Source organism: Epargyreus clarus, unplaced genomic scaffold (assembly GCF_041222505.1).
Source record: "Epargyreus clarus isolate Ecla_fem2 unplaced genomic scaffold, WU_Ecla_fem_2.2 ptg000007l, whole genome shotgun sequence".
Lineage (NCBI taxonomy): Eukaryota > Metazoa > Arthropoda > Insecta > Lepidoptera > Hesperiidae > Epargyreus > Epargyreus clarus.
Genome location: NW_027332215.1, coordinates 220,812 through 240,559, shown reverse-complemented (window position 1 = coordinate 240,559; position 19,748 = coordinate 220,812). Strand labels below are relative to the sequence as shown.

Below are 19,748 nucleotides of genomic sequence, written 5' to 3'. Positions count from 1 at the left end.
TTGATTTTTCAGAAATTCGGAAAAGTTATTTTTCTTTAATACAGATTTGCTAATGTTAATCTTTTATATAGCTTTAATATAGTGTGGCTTCATTTCGGTTCACAACATAAAGTCAACCAATTCTAACAGCAAATGAATTAATTATTATTTGTCGGGATTTGTATTAGTGAGGTGACGTCACATGACATTTGAAGCAGCACCGTCGCCGTTTTGGAATTTGCAATCCACAGATAAAAACATGATTTTTTTTTATAAAAATTAAAATACTTAGAATGTATTAAAATTAAACTAAATATTGCATAATCTATGTTTACGTATAAGCTATCATATCGAAAATATTTCGTATTTTATTGTTATAACTGTCTAGTACCCAATTATAAGAATAGTTTTTATTACGTAATAGGTATATATATATGTCGGAGTGGTAACTTGTGACGTCATAAAATGGGTACTTCAGAACACAAGCTACACCTAAAGCACTTGGTGGAGCTTCGACAGAGTCTCGGTGCGGCGGTCGTAAGGGACGAACGCATAGAGAGCGACTTGGGACCCGACGAGTGAAGTTGGCTTGCGCGCACCGAGGACCTGTCTCCGTTCTGATAGTGTCCATTTAGTTGTAGTTGTATTAATTAGAATATTCTCAGTAAAGTTATTTAGGGACTATGTAAAGTATTACCAGTGATTGAGTTAAGAGACATACGCTAGTGATAAGAATATCTGTGACTGTATACGTGATACCTGTATCATAATTATCCTGACAAATATGAAGTAACAAAGATGTCGGTTCGGGAACACATACAAAAAAATTAACTAATTCGGCCATCCTGTTCCGACATATATATATATATATATATATATATATTTTAAATTGTATAACATGCATCTTCATTCTACACTTCCTGTATAATTTACCATAATATTATTAATTTGTTTAAATAAAAAAAACTAAAAAGAAAGTCAAGTATGCAGATGTAATTAAAATATATTAGGCGGGCAGCCCTAACGCGTAACCTTGCCCAGCGCTCCTGTAGGTATATAATTCAAGGACAGGGCCGAGTTACAATACTATATAGATACTTATACTGTGGTAATGCTAATCAATCCTGTTGCAAAGAGACATTTACCTAATAGGAATATGGGTGAAAAAAGTAAAAAACAGAACTTTTGACCTTCCTTTGCCTCTTCAAGAAAATTTAAAAAAGCTGCCTAAACCAGAACACACGATTGCTTACCCTGAAATGCATATTTGGCATACTTCGTACCATGCCAAATAAATCAAAAAGGTTTACTAAGCCTTACCATATTTAAAAGGTGTAAATGTTTTTTTCTTTCAAATAAAACTTTCAGGTTCACCTCAACAGTTGATTGATTATATTAACGAAGAGTACAATATCCATCATGTAGTAGATCCTAACTGGTCTGTCTCAAGTAGATAACATTGTAGAAGGAAACGATGGGCTACTAACACAAATTACACTAGAAAAAGAGGCTGAGTATGAACAATACACCATTGACCCCTTGCATGAAAGGAGAAACGCTCCTAATTCAGAACTCTACAATCGCCAATTGATTCTACAGATAAAGATTTAGATGTAAAGTGCTTGCGTGATCTTTTTGTTGAAGGTAAATATTGGCAGTTTCATAATCTGCAAAAAAAAATAATCATCTATAATTTTGAATATACTAAAACTAGACTAATGTCAAAACACTCAATTCCGCCTAAATCAACAATTAGTTCAACAATCAACAATTTTATTTTTTCTACTTAATGGGCATGATGATAAATTTTGAACTCTCCTCCTATAATGTAGGTGCATGTCTACTGATTCCAAAAATCGTGTTATTTTTGGCAATAAATTCAGTATTAACGAAGATATTAGCATTTTTAAAACAAATTTTGAATTAAGCGCGAAAACGCTCACGGGTGTCATGGCGTCCGCGAGTGACGTTACGCTTCGATATCCCATAGAAAAGTTCAAGCAATACGGTGACACGCCAAAAAAATGATGTCATATCGCCCCGATTAGCGTTTTAGACAAGATGGCCAACTGCAGTATTTTATCCTTTGATTTTTTTGAAAATCTATTGAATCCTGAAGTTTTTATTAAAACTGGGCTATTTTTGAGAATGCTTTACAATACGTTGTGTTTTTAATTAAGTAAATCATTTATTCTTCGATTTATCAATACTGTCATCATGCCCATTATGCTAATATACGTCGAATAAATTCAGGCCTATTCTATAAAATAAATTTCGTAAATCAAAAAGAAATAAATACAGCTGAAAAGTATATTTGGGATGCTTAATAAATATGAGTTAGAAAGTGACTTAACAGCGGTATTTGGTAAGTTAAGAAATACGGAGCAGTTTTGGAAAAAACTAGAAATTATGTGAACTCTATGACACAACATTACGGGCCGGACCTGTTTTCTCACCATGATGCCTTTAAAATTGATGTGGGATGATTTCGGCGAGTAACTTGAGAAAGTTAATGATCCTGAAATCGCTAACAAGAGACTTAGCAATCGTACTAATGTTACTTGTGGCATGCGTTATGATACGATGAAAACACAGTGTATCTTACAATTATAGGTTTATTAAATTAAATTAGATTGACTAGTACGATGGCCAAGTTTATCTACTTATTTAAAACATAGAACGTTTTTAATATTAATGTGGTCCCATAAGATGTTGTTTAAGTAGGGATTGAATAATTTAACCGACTTGGTATTACATGGATCTCACAACTTTTTAGGGTAAGAGAACTGAGTTGCGAGACTTGGTATTTTTTACAAGTTATGTTTTTAATGGCATATACATAAACATGTTAAAAACAGATTTGACGTATAAATAGGCAAACACGGAACAGGTTCGTGCATTTGTCTCTTTTATTTGTAACGAGCTCTGTTGCAATGTTTCCCTTTTTATAGACAATAATAATAGGTTATAACTTTTTGAGTACTCCTTGATTTTTGAATAATGATTAAGTAAAATTTAATTAAGAACACTATGCGAAGTCTAGTAAGGTTTAATTTCCATCAAAGCTGTCACATCTATCGTATCTTTCAATACTAAACAAGTTGTAGGACCTTGACAGTGAAGTTGAATTGCATAAGTAACGCGGATAAACCAACCGTTTTAAGCAGTTTTTGCTCAGAAATACCAAAATATTTACACACGTTGCAAATCTTATTATTATTAGTTTGGTCATAAGGCACCTGAACAAAACAAAAAAGATACTTCCACTAATGTATACTTAAGTACTTATATACAAGTATATAGTGTAACCACGCAATGGGTTATTTTAATGATCAAAACATCGAGGTACATATGCAAAATAAGAACAACGTCTTAGCATTCAATTATTAGTGTTAAATGGTAACTGGATACTTACGAACCAGAGAGGCAAATAAACCCGTCCCCGGCTCGCCTTCTACGACCTTCTCGAACTAAGTGAAACAGACTTGCGGTCCGTAAAATATCGAGTGATTGAGCACTGTAGTTACCTACTCAATCTCTTGATATGATACCTCGATACCCCATGAAAAACTCAGTTATTATTATAAGCACAATATACGTATATCTTTTTAATACCCACATATTGTCATAATTATTGCCTCGGGAATTTCTACCACTTAGCTGGTCTCTCTCGACAACAATCAGAGCCGTCTCCGATTACTTTTGCTTCGTTCAGCTTAGCCTGCTCCTTTCCCTGATAACGTAAACATAATAAATCTTCACTAGATCATGTTACGACTTTACTGGAATATAAGGACCGAAAACTACTGGTTGCAATGCGAGTTAAATGTTTTATAGCTTGACACGTGGACAATATTAATACGTACAGTCACGTGCAATGAAAAGTAAAGTATACACGGGCAGATTTTCAAATAACTGTCCACTCTGAAAATTTCTTACCATGTATACATTTTTGTCAAAAATATGGACACAGATTGTTTTCAGATATTTGTATATACGATCACATGCAAAAATATGTATCCATTATGAATTACAATAATATGTAAACGATACTATTTCATTACAATGTATGCAATGATGCCTGTGTTTTTTCTTAAATAAATATGTACACACTTTAGAATTCCATTTAATGTAAACATTTTTTTTTAATATTGTTGCGGTGCGGCGGTCGGTGGCGTGGACTGTTTTATTCGGTTATGCTTTTCCTATCTACCCTCAACTACGTGTTACAGCGGAATTCAGATAAATCGTTACTTATAGCATTATCATAGTTAATAGTTTAGTATCATTATTGCGATTATTGTAGTGTTTGTTTTAATTGTGAAGGACAGAATGAGTAATAACAATGTGCCGTACCGGATTTCGACACATGAAATACATAAAATTATTGTCTTAAAACAGCAGGGGTACTCAGTTACCGATATTGCATAAATGTAGGAATTTCAGTAAGTATTATCCGTTTAATTAAGTACATGTTAATTAAGTAGCTAATTAATATACTTTTTTTAAAGGAAGACCGCATATCTTTGGCTCAAGCGGTGGGAAGAGGAAGGTGACGCAGTTTGTCATAAGAGCAAAGGCCGTGCCCGTAAAACTACCGAAGCGCAGGATAGGGAGCTCGTAAGCATAGTCCAAGGTGAAGGATTTGTTAAAATACAGGATTTATCGATTTCATTGCATGTGTCGGCTTCAACCATTCGACGACGCCTACACTCAGCTGGGTTACATCACAGAACTTCGGCGCGAAAACCAGTCTTATCTGCGCAGCATAAACATCAAAGATTACAATTCGCCCGGGAATATATAAACTTCGATTTCAGCAACACTATTTTTTCTGGCGAAAAATATATTTGTGTCTTCTGCTGATGGACGTTTATCTTTATGGCGAGCTGATAATACCAGATAATACCATCGAGCAGCAGCAAAGAGAGCAGATGGATGGCAGCCAGTGGCCCCGGTGAGTTGGTCCAAATAAGTGGAAGAATGAACAGCCAGCAATATAATGAAATATTAGAAGAGGTTTTACTACCTAGAGTGGAGGTATATTTTCCTAATTGGCAAATCTGGACCTGTTCCTTTTGTGCAAGATAATTCCGCGGTTCACAATTCGCATCAAAGCCAAGCCTGGTTTAATCGCCATCGAAGTGAACTTATTTCCTTGCCATGGCCGCCTAAAAGTCCAGACCTAAACCCCATAGATAATCTTTGGGGTTTAATGGTACAGCAGTGGGACAGCGACATAGCTAGGATCCGCATAGCCCTAATTAATCATGTCCTTGAAACATGGGACAGTTTCAGAGGCAGCAATGTATGCATAATATGATTGCATCAATGCAGCAAAGACTGCAGGATGTTATTGATGCTCAGGGTGGCTACACAAGATTTTAATTTCTCAATTATTTATACTTATATTTTGTAGTTTGTATAAATAAAGTAAATTACACGTTTTGATTCTACAAAATCTATTATTTCATTGCATCAATCCGTCAATAACTGCAAGGATTATTTAATGATAAATATAATATAATTGTAACGTTCATTAATTAATAATGTAAAATAGCAGGTATGCATTAGGTGGTTAAATGGTGTGAATTGTTAAGTGGCCATATGTTTTTGAAATTTTCAGAGTGGACTTTTATTTGAAAATCTGCCCGTGTATACTTTTCATTGCACGTGACTGTACGAGCAATTTAGTAAATTATTTGACGGGCAGTTGGACTGTGGCAGCAAGCTTTAGACAGGATCTAGATTGCCATAGTGCACACACGGGGAGGCTGAGGAGTGGCAGGAGCAAAATAATTACTGACTACTTTTTAATACATAGGTACCTTTTCTTTTCGCTTTTATTGAAAGTCAATTATTATAATTAAAGCATATTATTTCTCTATTTTTCATATTTAAATTTTATAAAAGATATAAGATGTTTTCAGCAATTAAAGTAAATAATAACATCAATGATTAAATGAATATAATACGATCTTTAAATATTATCTTGAGTGAAATGATAAAACTACACAATTATTTTCTCCGTCATCTACACTCTTCGATTAGTTACTAGTTATTACTAGCTCTGCTCACAGTGTGACAACAACTCTGATCGTACTTGATATAATTATCTCAGAAATACGAATGCTCGAGAAATTCCAACTAACGACGATTGTGTACAATTACCTAATGAACGTTGCAAAATTAGTAGTAATTCAATCCTTAGGTTAATTATTTTACATAATATTTATTCTGTATAAAATTCATCTTAGAGGATGTTTTAAAACGAGGTACGAACATTTATTTTTAATTATGTTTTATAGTCATAATAACATACCTATTTCTGGTATTTTTAGTATCGAATTTGAAATTTATTCATTTACAATCTCAGAAGTTTATTATACCTACTGTTTTTGCCAATGTATTAAAAAGCATCGAGCAGACTTATATAGAATTGTCCCTGTAGTTCTGGAACCAGTATAGGGCTACGGTAACCCCTGCCTGTCGCAAGAGGCGACTAAAAAGGGGATTCCGGGGTAGCGGGCGGCAAAAGTCGGAGCTCGAACCGGTCGGCCAGCGGCTGCGGGAAAGACGGCGGCATGTGTAGTCGCATGACGTTCTACACGACAGGGTTTGGCGAGCTCATGCTCACCTGGGCGAAGCCCGATGGGGTAACGCGCTTAGATGACTCCGGTTTCGTTCCTTGGAGATCCCGGAATCCTCAACGCAGCGCCGAGGATTGGCTTTTGGTCCGATAAAAATCCCATATAACCCTGTGTTGGTCCCAAGGCGTAGGGTACCTTTTGAAGGTTTTCCCCAGGTAAACAAAAAAAACAAGGCTTACATTCGTCTGATCATAGAAACGGCGCACGTCTAGCTGACAATCCGCCGAGTCTAATATCTTTTGGAAGGTTGTAGAACCCTTCATAGTTCCACTCCGAAGGCACCACCGTCATACCTATTTCTGATTGGTAACATTGGTATAAAAAGCTGATTCATTCTGGTTTTGAACCAGAACAGATTTGACCAGAGTGGAGAGCTATCCACGAAGCGTCCCAAGTAGGTCCTCAGGGGTAGTAACCTATCTGTGATGGACATAAGAATAGACTCCAAACGTATCGGGGGGTAATTGAAGATGTCAATGGGTAAGGTCGCAACTTGCCAGCAGTTGAACTCCATGCTAGTTTGGTACTTCTATGTAATAGAAAAAGTTAAGTTTATTAATGCTATGTTTAACTGAGAACAGAATTTCCGCAAAACATTTTTTTTTTATAATATAGGAGTAGCAGACGAGCATGCAGTCCACCTTATGGTAAGTGGCTACAGCCGCCCACGGACATTAGTAATCAACCCCAGATATAATAAGATATTCCTACCTGAGGTCGGCCACAGATGCGCCGCTACCCCTGAGGACTAAGCTGGAACGCCTCGGAAAAGTATGTCTCCCTTACCACACCCTTCAAACCGGAACACAGCAGCGCCTAACACTGCTGTTTTGAGGCAGAAATAGGTGTGGCGGTGGTGCCGCCGGAGTCGAACCACAAAGGGTTCTACCACCTTCAGAAGCGGGAGAAGCATAGCGATCTTGTGACACGCCTCAAGCTCGCCACACGGGGCACGAGTCGCGTGTGTGTATATCCATAAAACGAATAGCGGGAGCGTCGGCAGCCGCTTGATCCGGACCTTGACCCGCCTCCAGCAGCCGCCTTATCGACCGCCCTTGGATAGCTTCCCAGCAAAGTTATTTCATTAACTGGTTGCTATTTCTCACTTTTAATAAAAATATTTGCTTTCGCTATGAGTGGTATGTGAATCCTTCAGATCCGCATTGTGCCAGCGTAATTGTGGATTGTATGCTTCTCATACAAGAAGAGATATGTGCTCAAAGTGGGACACTAATCGCCCGAAGGGCTACGATTTCTTACTTTCATTTTGTATATCTAAAACCTAAATGCTTCCAAATTTACCCAGGTCGTGAACAGACGTTTCAGTTAAATCTTAAGTAATAAACACACAAACTTTTTTTTTTATTTTTTTTTGTTATAAGAAAAAATGTATACATCATGGGTCAGAATCAGTGAAGAACTTGTTAGTAATCAATTACATAGAAAACAAGACAAAAGCAGAACTTCCTAGTCAGTTTAATTCAATTTAAAATAATGTGACATGACTTCTTGCTTATAAAGAAGCGAGGTGGAAGTTCGCAATTGCACTGTTGTGATTTCCCTAGGAAAGCTCCGCCGCCTCACTCCCTATCTCGCGTGCTCGAACTTAGCAAAGCGAGACGAAAGCCTTCCCGTTTACGTCTGTTAATCTTTAACTTTGAATACAATTATTTTTAAAATTCAATCTTAGAAGACAAGAAAACGGGAGAATTTTAGTATAGTACGCTGAAACATTTTTTAATGAGATTGGTAGAAACCAAACATGAAATCCACCTTATTATTCATCGTTGCCATTGATGCACGTCTGCAACTTACTCCGAGAACAGGTATCTACCTGAAAACTATCACGTTGTCACTCCAGCGGAGTGAGAATCTTGCCTCATTATACATACATATTATACAGCCGCCCTCACTCTCCCATCGATACTCAGAACTGTCTTCACGTTCAAAATATGTGTGGTGGTGGTACTTCCCAGTCAAACCATCCTCATGGCTATAATTTATTCGTAATATCGTTAAGATATTCATGATATTGTTGAGTAGTTAAGTTAGTAAGTTTTCCCAAAAGTGTATGAAGTCTATCAATCTGCGCTCGTCCAACACGTTGTACCTTAACCCTTCTCGTTTTGAGAGGATGTGTGACCTTTTCTTTTTTGTTTACGAGGGGGAAACCTTCAAACGGTACCCGACGACTTGAGAGGGACGCCGGGTTATGTGGATTTTTTACCACACTACCCCTCGGTGGCCGTCCACGGCGCTTGTTGGAGAACTCCGGGATCTCCGATGGAACACAGCCGGAGTCCTTCGAGCGCGATGCCCTATCGGACTCTGCTCCTGGAGTTAGCAGTTTACGCTCCTCCCGCACACCTGGTGTTTACGACGGTATGCGGCCACACACACCGCCGTCCTTCCCGGGGTTGCTTGCTGGACGGTTCGAGCTCCCACTCTTGCCGCCCGCAACCTTTAAAGCCCCCTTTCAGTCGCCTTTTACGACAGGCAGGGGATACCTAAGCCCTATTCTAGTACCGGGACTATAGAGACAAAGAGGATGCGTGACCTACCGTTATAAGTTGTTGAATGTAATGCTAAGGAGAGCTGGTCGGTCGGGAGCGTGGAGTGCGGCGGGCCACCAGTACGAGAGCGAATGTTGCGCAACGCCATAACATTCAGATGTTGTCGGCGCGAAAGTGAAAGGGCCATGTGTTCGTCGGGTGAGCAACGCCGCAGCACGGCGCGGGCGCACTGCTCCGCTCAGCGCACGAGAGCAGAGACGTGAGGTCCGACTTGGTCGCTACCTTCGCCCATCCACATGAGTTCCAATCTTTACAACTCGTCCATCAGGCTTTTTATTCCAAAAGTGTGTCGCAACCTTTATAGTTATTAAAAGTTATGGTACACACAAAATGTGAGTGTTCTCAAAAATCATTTGTACGTTGTAAAGTTGGAAGTACCTTCATGGAATATTTGACATGATATATGTGACAAGTGAAAAGTGCGCGCAAGTTGCACCAAGTTTACGAATCGAGTTCACCGGTTTGTCGGATTGAGTGTCCCTTGAAACGTTAAGTTACTGATTTGGGAAATTAATGTAACTAACACACGGAATGTATCACTAGGTGATTCTAAATCGATGTAATAAAACTACCGAAACTCGTGAAGTGAACGTGCGGAGCGAACAAAGTACGGCGGGAAAGCCGTATATGAAATAAAACTATAGACGTGCATGACTTTCCAAACCTACAAAGAAGCAAGCAAGCAGCGTGGTTCAGTCATATTATAATAAATGCGCTCGCAAGAGTTTCGGTATACTTCGAGTATGAGTGGCGCAGAAACCTTACAAATCATACGAGTGCCCCCAGTTCCTGCTTGAAGAATACCCAAACTTAGTTGAACGACTGTAGCTTCGCTCATGTTTGAAGAAGAGGGAATACGTGCCAACACTGGCGGCCACCACTTGCCGGCTACAATGACAACTGTCACCACCATGGTATGTAATTTAACTATGATTAAGTAAATACGTAGAACTATATCAAAGTAGGATTTATACATTTTGATTAGTAGGTATAACATGCGCGTAGAATAGCCATCGGAGTACAGTACAGGAACGCGCCACGGTTCACGGGTTCTCAATGCCATATTTTTTACATCCAATATGAAGTATATTTAACAATAGTAACTTTCCGGGCATACTTTTATACTACTCGAATGGTAAATGAACGTCATTAGTGTCAGCGGGCTCGCGCGCGCGGCGAAGTCCCACCTGTTGGAAAGTGGCTCAGAAGACGCGGACAAGTCGAACGCTTATTGAAATTAATATACACGCCGATAGGTGCTACACCAAATCTGGCGTTTGCACTCAAACGTGTTTCGTCAAGGCCTACAATATAACATACAATAAAACCTACAATAAAATGCCTACATGAGCTCCAGAGCAGTGTAACTTTATTGTAAAAGTTATGTGCACACACAGACCTTAACTGAACAATTTATCGGTCAACATAATCCGAGAATAGTCCGCCGCACCGGCGGAGTAGACGCGTCAAATTAATAGTGCAATTTCCCCAGACTTGTATTTGTTTTGTACCCAAGGTCTGTGGCAAAAATGCTAGTTGGACGGCAGACGCTGTTCTTCGACGACTCGGTCGCTCAGTACTTGAACGGGGTGATTTTTTTACAAAGTTTTTTTACTTGCTTTTAGCATTCGTATGTAAGTGTCCTCACTTAATAATAAGTGCCCTCAAACATTGCAATGGAATTTTAAACCAGTAAACCCCAACCGACATAACTAGACGAATAGGAAATTTGCAAACATGTTTGGATGACAATGTATGATTAGATAAGTGACGTTGTTGTGGACCAAACAATATACCTACGTGTAAGCCAAGAAGATATTTAAAGAAAGCAATATTCAATAATTGGCAACTCCAAAATTGTATGACAAGGCTCTGACATCAAAGCGCCAACTCAAAATTGGACATAGTTAAACGAAAAGGATCCAATCTATGACGTTTTCATATAGATTGGATCCTTTTCGTATAACTATTTCCAATGAAGGAAAATTTAGAATTCATTCAATTTCAAAATTGATATAGACATACAGTTCATTTTGACATCATACTCGTATGACCGGAATCCATTCTCTCAGCGGCCAGACTATATATACCATTATATTACTTACGTCAATTATTAATAAATAGTCAATTCATCATTTATAAAACCGCAACGGTAACCAAAACCATCCCTCCCTTCGAGCCTTTCAGGCTTCTTGTCCCGGCGGAGCTTCGATCTCGCCACCAAAATCCAGTGAAGCTGGAAAGGCCGCTCCAGTAACTATTCATTTCGAAAAAAAACAATTTGTCAATGCGTTGCGTTGCAATAATTTATATAATGCTTTGCGTACCAAAGATATACATTTGACAACTTGGTCAGACTAGGTAATATCAAATTTCTCACTTTTGGTAGGTGTAGCATTGGATGGATCGATTAATAACAGGTGTTCTTAGTAATGTTTGAATCCTCATTAATGTTTGCCGTACGTCACTCTACGGTGTTCCGCGTCATGTCAATGTTTCGACACTTCCGTCAGATACGTCCTGCGTGGAATTGACAGTCGCTTCAAAGTCTGCCTGCAGCGACACCACCCCGCTGGCTCTTTATGGTATAAAAACTGGTGTGATCTGGTTCGAAGAGTGTAGTATTGCAGGTATTCATATGAAGCTTTCGGATAAAATACATAATCCTATTTCAGTTCCATTACAGATTTTTTTGTTAGTTTTGAATCCTTATATTCCTGCGTATACATTATAAAGAGTGAATTTTTCAAATGGGCCTTTACGACTAAATCCAAAACTATAAAGATTAGCGAAAAATGCTAAATGAGTTACGTAGCCGATTTTGATAAAAACGAAAGCTCCGTCATTCGTTTTTTAAAATACCTTTCTCTCTAGCCGGGAATCGAACGAGCTCATGTTAAAAAACACAACCTGTATTATTCCACTATCGGATAATGTCCCTTATAAGGATTAAATTCTAGAAGTAATCATAAATGATAAACTACAGAGAAGCCCCATTGTTAAGAAAATATTTTGTTCAAATATGTTGGCAGCGTTGAATGAGTTTCGACATTGATGGTGTCGATATAGTCGTCTAAACCTACCCTTTTGCTTAGAAAAGAGTTTGAAAAAAATGAAAATAGCGTATTTTTGGCGAAAAATAGTAACACGTTTGAAAAATAAGTTAACCAGTGCTATCTAGTAGCGTATCAAAATAAAGGAAATCAAAAGGAGATGCAGTTTGTTACAGATTGTTTTGTTATCATAAAATAAAATAATACTTGTGAGGGAGATGAACGTACAATCATACGTACCCACATATGTAGATGAAATACGCCTTGAACGCCATATATTTATTTCTCTCACCGTACAATTGTTTCTCTTCTATAATATTTACTTCTTTTAACATAATATATTCTTTCCTTTTACATACAATTCTCTATTTCCACCACACGACACGTGTTTCATCATTGACAGTTGACAATCCTCTTTTTCTCTAATCTACATTATTCGCCTTTTCATATGACAATTACAGCTATTCAGCCAAATACTTTTAAAAAGGAGTTTTTGTTTAAAATACTATTAAATAATTCAATGAATTACAAAATCATGACATACATATAAATATGTCGGACAAGACAATATCCTCCATTTTGATTTCGATTCGCGGAAGTAAAGTTTAAATCAACAAACAAAGTTTTTGCAATCACGGAGCTGAACCACAAAGGAACACATTCAAAACGAGTTAAGTCTGACCACACTGGTCAAGCGCGGGTTGCTGGTCTCCGCATTTTTATAAAAAAAAAGGTGTGGATGGAGTTTCCTCAAGACGTTGATTAAGTGATCATTAATTTCTAATACGCACATAACATCTTACTAGGTGCTTACCTGGAATTCGAACCTCGGACCTCTTGTGAGGCCAAGTTACCACCACTAGGACGTAGCAATTTAGTATACATAATAAATTGTGTCTATATCTCATATTATGTTCAAATAGCAAACAGACACAATTTGGAGTCCATTATTGAATGAACACTGAAGTACTACACATTCTATACAAATGTGATATTGAAGAGGCACATAGGTATACCAAAGCTGAACTAAGTAGATTTGATAATATCATTGGATTATACTCCTACAATATGCTCGCAAGGAATAGCATAAACAAATACCTATATAATACCAAATAAAATATTTGCAAGAGGTAGTAATGCGATATTGAACCGTTCCTGACTGCCCCCGCCGGCTGCTGTATATTTAGTTGTTCGAAAGCGGATATTATTATTAATGTACTTTATACAAATGTTTATTTCGAATTAATTATAGTTTCATTGTTTGTAAGTACAACATACACTTAATTAACTTGCATACATAGTCTTCGAACGAGCTCAGATGCTATTATTTTTAAATGCTAATGCTTAAGTATTGAAATTGCCTAGGCACGTTTTACGTCTATATTCTTATCGTGCATTTTGAAGGAACTTTTAAGAGATAGATTATAATTAACTAAGAAATAAGTTAATACCTGCTCTAGATCTATACGATATACGTCACAATATAGTTTGAATGTTTCGAGTAAGGCAAGTCAATCATATATTTGACTCCAGCAGCTATTGTGGCGACAGGCAAGAGTGTGTTGACGCCCGGGTAAACGCGTATCGTGCATATAATAGCTGCTGTCCGGTCCTCACACTAGCTACTGTCTAACAGAAAACTAGCTATAATCACCTACATAAGTGATAATATACTAAATTTTGACTATAAATGATTATAGTCATAAATGTCAATGGCAAGTAATATTATGCTATTTTTAAGCTTTCGTACGTATAACAATAGGATAACAAAAACCCTTATAGGATCACTTAAGTCTCTGGCCTTCGTCTGTTACAGCTAATTTCCTCCGAAACTAATTTCCTAGGCCAGGTGAGTTCCGTGATACAAAGGACGGCGAAATGAAAAGTGTAAACAGAAAGTTTTACAAACTAACGCATTGAGCACATCAAGTGAAAGAGCTTGTTGTAAGGATTTCAAATATATGTGTTGTTATATAGTTGCACAATACATAGTTTTAAAGTTATTCGAAAAAGTAGACGAAAATTGACCCCTTTCCTCCGAAACTACTGAGGCTACAATTTTGAAAACAATAGTTATATACTTAAATATTACAGGAAAACCTAAAAGAAATCTATGGGCTTAAAAAAAGAAACAAACTTACATTTTCAGTTGGTAAACATATATTATGTATGGGAGAATATTTTTTTTAATTTACAATGTTAAACCTTAAGCCTTTCCACGTGAGTTAACTCGCTTCTTGTCTGGTTTATTTCTATATTACCTGCTACGGCAAATAATCTCGCAAATTTTGAATTGATTGTATCGTATGAAATAATGAAGAGTATTCTCCAATACTCCACATTGCAATATTGCAACCTTTAACGTGAAATGAGAATAACATTACGGGAGATGCGTACGGTTTCCATTATCGCATTTGTCAATTCAAATAACATGTGAACTAAGGTTATATCCGCTTATATCAATCACTTCTTTCAGTACAAATCACGTAACCTGATTAAGTTTAATTCAATCTACAAATTCCTGTTGCACTTTATTATCACGGACTGCAAATCACGTGAGTTCATGCTATTTCTATTTTGAACTAGATATCTACTGTAAAGCTGTACGAGATTGTTAGTTAGTATACCTATGCATTTTAGTATAATAACTTACATTGTTATCCCTAATGTAGGGTTCAAAGATGCTGTCCCTGTAGTTCCGGGACCAGAATAGGGCTACGGTATCCCCTGCCTGTCGTAAGAGGCGACTAAAAGGAGCTTTCGGGGTTTTAGTGCGGTAAAAGTCCCACATAACCCCGTGTCGCTCCCACGGCACTGGGTACCTTTTGAAGGTTTCCCCCTCGAAAAGAAAAAAAAAAAAAAAAAAAAGAATTCAAAGATGCGCTCATCATTTTCTCGTTTCCGAAACATTAAAATTTGGAAAGTCTAAGAACCTATATAATAAAAGTAATAGCGTGATACAAAACTCAGACCACTTAAATTTGATAAGTAAGGGTGTGAAGGCAGAGAGTTGCAGCGACCATTGCAGTACGGCCTGACTATATCCAGCTATATCCAGGGTACGTCCCTGCATACCGCTAGGTGTGCAGTCAGTGACACATGTAATATAAGTAGTTGAGCGCCTGTTTTCTATTTCTAAGAAAAAAAAGAAACACGGTCAATTAGTATAAACAACAGATTAAGACGTGACTCCATACGGACAATACAACCTGTGGGGCGCGGTGACGTCACAATCCACTTGTTACGCCGCCGAGCTGCTCCCGCCCGGCTTAACCTTTACATATTGACACACCACCTACGGCGTAATGTCCCTAAAATATCTTATCGCTGCTGAAGGCGTCACCCGCCACGTCATGATTGTTAGTGGTTGTTATTTATTTTCAATTGACAAAGACATCGTGCATTTGTGCTTCGATTCCGGCGGCACCATTGCCACATCTATTTCTGCCTCATAACAGCAGTGTTAAGCGCTGCTGTGTGTTTGAAGGCGTGGACTTACCCACGCCTTCAAACATACTATTCCGATGCATTCCAACTTAGTCCTCAGGGGTAAGCAAATCTGTGGCCGACCTCAGGTAGAAACATCCAATCCTATCAGGGGTTGATTACTGAAATCCATGGGTGGCAGTAGCCACCTACCCTCAGATGGACTGCATGCTTGTCTGCTATTCCCATATTATAAAAAAAAAAAACTCCGCTACTAAATCATGTGAAAAACTGAGGCCAGTTTGCAGTAGTTGAACGAAAGCTTCGTGGCTACAATTATTTTCGCTTCGATAGGTATGTATTGAAAGTTTGATCCAAAACGCCAAAATGGTAACGAGGGATAAGCGCAATCGAAACAATAAATTGCTAAATTTTAAAAATTGAAGTTGTAAAAAAACTTGTATGCTCCTGAAACATATATTTAACCAGTTTAGTGCCCGCTTAGTGCCCGCGTAAATTAGTGTTGGAGTTTATTATTGTCAAATCTTTGTTAATGAACATGTAGTGTAGATAACCTCTAATATCTCATTAGAACTCGATATCAAAGTTAGTGTATTATTAAGTAATCATTAAGATATATTTCCGAAATATACTTTATTTGTGCAAAATTGTCTGTACTTAGTTTAAATAGGAACTCCCTCGATCACGATCTCGATCGAACTGCATTTACAGTTTTTACTGTAAAAACTGTAAATGCAGTAAATCCATGCTTAATTTCTACAATTAAAATTCAAAACTCTTCTCATCTAGTAATTACCTGCAACTTAATATTGATATAAAATAATATGAACTTTGTCATCTAACATATGGAAACACTACAAGTCTTAACCTTGTTGAGTTTAACCCCACGAAGACACAAGTCTGCGCGTTTACCGCTAAAAAAACCCCATTCGTCATAGCGCCACGGTTCCAAGGAATTCCACTCACCATTGATAAAAGTGTGGGGATCCTGGGAGTTGACATATCGTGTGACGTGCAGTACCGGGGTCATTTGGACGCTAAGGCCAAGTTGGCGTCAAAAAAGCTGGGCGTCTTAAACAGAGCGAAGCAGTACTTCACTGCGGGGCAACTCCTTTTGTTGTATAAGGCACAAGTGAGACCCCACATGGAGTACTGCTCCCATCTCTGGGCAGGGCCGCCCCAATACCAACTTAACCAACTTGACTCCGTGCAGAAACGCGCGATCCGAATCGTCAACGACCCCAGGACCTCCGATCGGTTAGAACCTTTAAGCTTGCGGAGGGACATAGGTTCCCTCTGCGTGTTCTACCGGCTTTACAATGGTGAGTGTTCCGAGGAACTATTTGACCTGGTGCCTACGTCACCATTCCTCCATCGCACCACTCGCCGAAGGATGAAGTTCCATCCACACCAACTGGACTCGTGGCGGTCCTCCACGGTTCGGTTTGCACGGACGTTCTTGCCACGGACGTGCAAGATGTGGAATGAACTTCCTTCTGAGGTATTCCTGGAGCGCTATGACATGGGGTTCTTCAAAAAAGGTGTAAAAAGAGCTCTCCTCCAAAGCCGGCGATGCATTGGCGACTCCTCTGGTGTTGCAGATGTCCATAGGCGACGGTGACTACTTTCCATCTGGTAGCCCGCCTGCCTCATCGTTTAGGTATAATTATAAAAAAAAAAAAAAAGTGTTCAAATTACACGGGCCAGGCGCAAGCAGTAGGTGTCGAAAGCGAGCTTTCGTAAGCTTTAAAGGTTTTTGCAAAACTTTGACGCAAATTCGTTCCTAAAATAGGATAGTTAGTTTAATCAATTTCCCTGTCGGAGACAATCTGTGTTCCCAGTGGGTGGCCGAGACCGCGATAGGATTTACCCAGCAGATTTGTAACTGTAAAGATTAGAAGTAGCTTTTCTATTTGCTTAAAAGTGGTTGCGGCATTATTTTTGATCGCTGTTAGAAGTTCAGTAAAGCTACTTCATATTAAAAGAAGTGAAATCAAAATCATAACATTAACGCTCGAGGCTCTATTATTTTAATTGATGAGATATATTACGCAAAATAAAATTTTATATTTCGTAATCAATCCACCTTACAAAATGTATTTATAATTTATACGGGAACGCTAATGTAATAAAGCATCCTGAGAGGGACAAAAATACGTTAAGAGATCTGTACGAGGGCGGCCGCGCGGGGCGGCGAGGCGCGTCGAGGCTCGTGGAAGCGTCGCGGCCGCAGTGGTAAGCTAGCGCCCGGCTGCAGTTCTGGTGCGCGCTGCACCCGCCCCAGTCGAGCTGCAACTCCCGGACGAGTTGCCTACCGAGCGCTCTCGGTTAACAGTGTACGTGCCGCGACTCCGGCCTATCACCACTACAATAGTAAGCTTAAAAATTTTAAACTTTTTGAATCCCAAATAAATTAAATTAATTTTTTTATACATTTTTTTTATTGCGTTGTAACGTGTTAAGAACATAATACCAATAATTAAATGGTATCGGCACAGGGCGCCGAAAAAGTGATTTTATTGTGTACAATAAACCTGTAAAAAAAATATATTATTTGACTTGTTATATCCAAAGGAAATTTGTCTTACGAAAATTTACAGTAGTGAAAATTAACGAGACGACCGCACGCGCAATTATGTATTACTTAGGTACACGGGTTATTTAACTTGAATTGGCGTTCATCGCTTTTTAAAAAACGAAGGCGTTAATTTTGGATACTTAAAAAACGTAAATCGAACAAGTAAATTTACTAATTGTCCTTGTGGCACGTAACGTTGCGAGCGCCGGCGGTCGGCGCTGGCCCCGCCGCCGACGGCTGCCCGGAGCGGACCCCAGCGCCGCACATGCAGGGAGCAGCAAGCTAACTTACATTTAAATATTATATTTTAAAAAGACGTTTGTCATATATAATAAAATTAATTTCAAACTATTGATAGATATTATACCTTTAAAAATTGGTCTCGTTCCTTGTCATGCCAAAATACGGCGACATCACAGCTAATAGATTTTTGTTAACTTAAAAACGAAATCATTTATATTATGAAATAAACATTTTAAAAACAAGATTTACCATATTTTTCACTGAAATCCCTTTCATTTAATAAAAATATCGTAGGGGGCATAAAAATAATTGATCTGACATCTTGAGGCGTTCGCATAATGAATTTAGAATTTTGTCATTAAGCTAATCAATCACACATTGCCATGCAAACAAAAGTAAAATTCAATTGCAAGATTTGAGATAGAACCCGGACGCTTTCCGAGTCGGATACGCTGGCATGCGGTTCCTCATCAATAAAAGTACAAGTCGAGTTGTCAATCACATGAATAGTCTTTTCCACAACATGTAGCGTCTTACTTTAACCATCGGCAGTTAAGGAAGGGCTTTCTTTAATAAAAACTATAATAAATTTTATTTTTCCGACAGATCACCGAAATGAAACCTTTCAAATCTTCAGAGCCTCGGCTTGACCCTAGCTCCTCGGAGGAAGAGGATGAATTCCTCGACGCGGTAAGTACATATTTTCACATTTTTTTGCAACAACAACAGGATCCCATAGATTTCCTATAAATACTGACTGCTGAATATATATAAATAATATGGCAGCTTTGAAAAACTAGTATGATATCGTTATAATTTGTTAAAGTTAGCGTTTGATCCTGTTTGCTTTAATTTTTCTAAAATCAAAATCATTTTCATTATGTATCCTTTGTTAATGAGGTGGACAGGTGCATAAAGTATAATATGTAGTCTACATATTAATAACATTATGTATTTCGTGGACATGACAATAACTCGTGTTCGTGGAACAGCCGCCGGCGCGCTGGATATTGTAATCTGCTTTCGCACCACGCCCGAATTCATTTAGGGTGGATTGTACCATGTAACTTTAACCGTAACATAAAACCAAACAGCCGTCAAATGTATAGTGCAACAATTCAAGGGTTGCACCAGTTTAGTAACGGTTAACATGATGTCATAATTAACAACTAACATTAACCCATCGTTTTCGGTCGGTTAATTTTATTATTTTTGTGAACATTTG

At 38.2% G+C, this 19,748-nt stretch overlaps 1 protein-coding gene across 5 annotated transcripts in view; it reads left to right on the top strand.

The window, feature by feature from the left end:
• The window catches only part of LOC140743186 (tetratricopeptide repeat protein 39B), an 86,723-nt gene that overhangs the window by 27,838 nt on the left and 39,137 nt on the right, over positions 1–19,748 (top strand). For 2 of the 5 annotated variants that reach the window (XM_073074239.1, XM_073074241.1), the window contains one exon: positions 19,130–19,213. In XM_073074239.1, the coding sequence (XP_072930340.1) occupies positions 19,130–19,213 (84 nt within the window). Of the gene's footprint in view, positions 1–9,232; positions 10,117–19,129; positions 19,214–19,748 lie in introns of those variants that run through there. The other 3 variants (XM_073074240.1, XM_073074242.1, XM_073074238.1) reach the window with 3 other exon arrangements.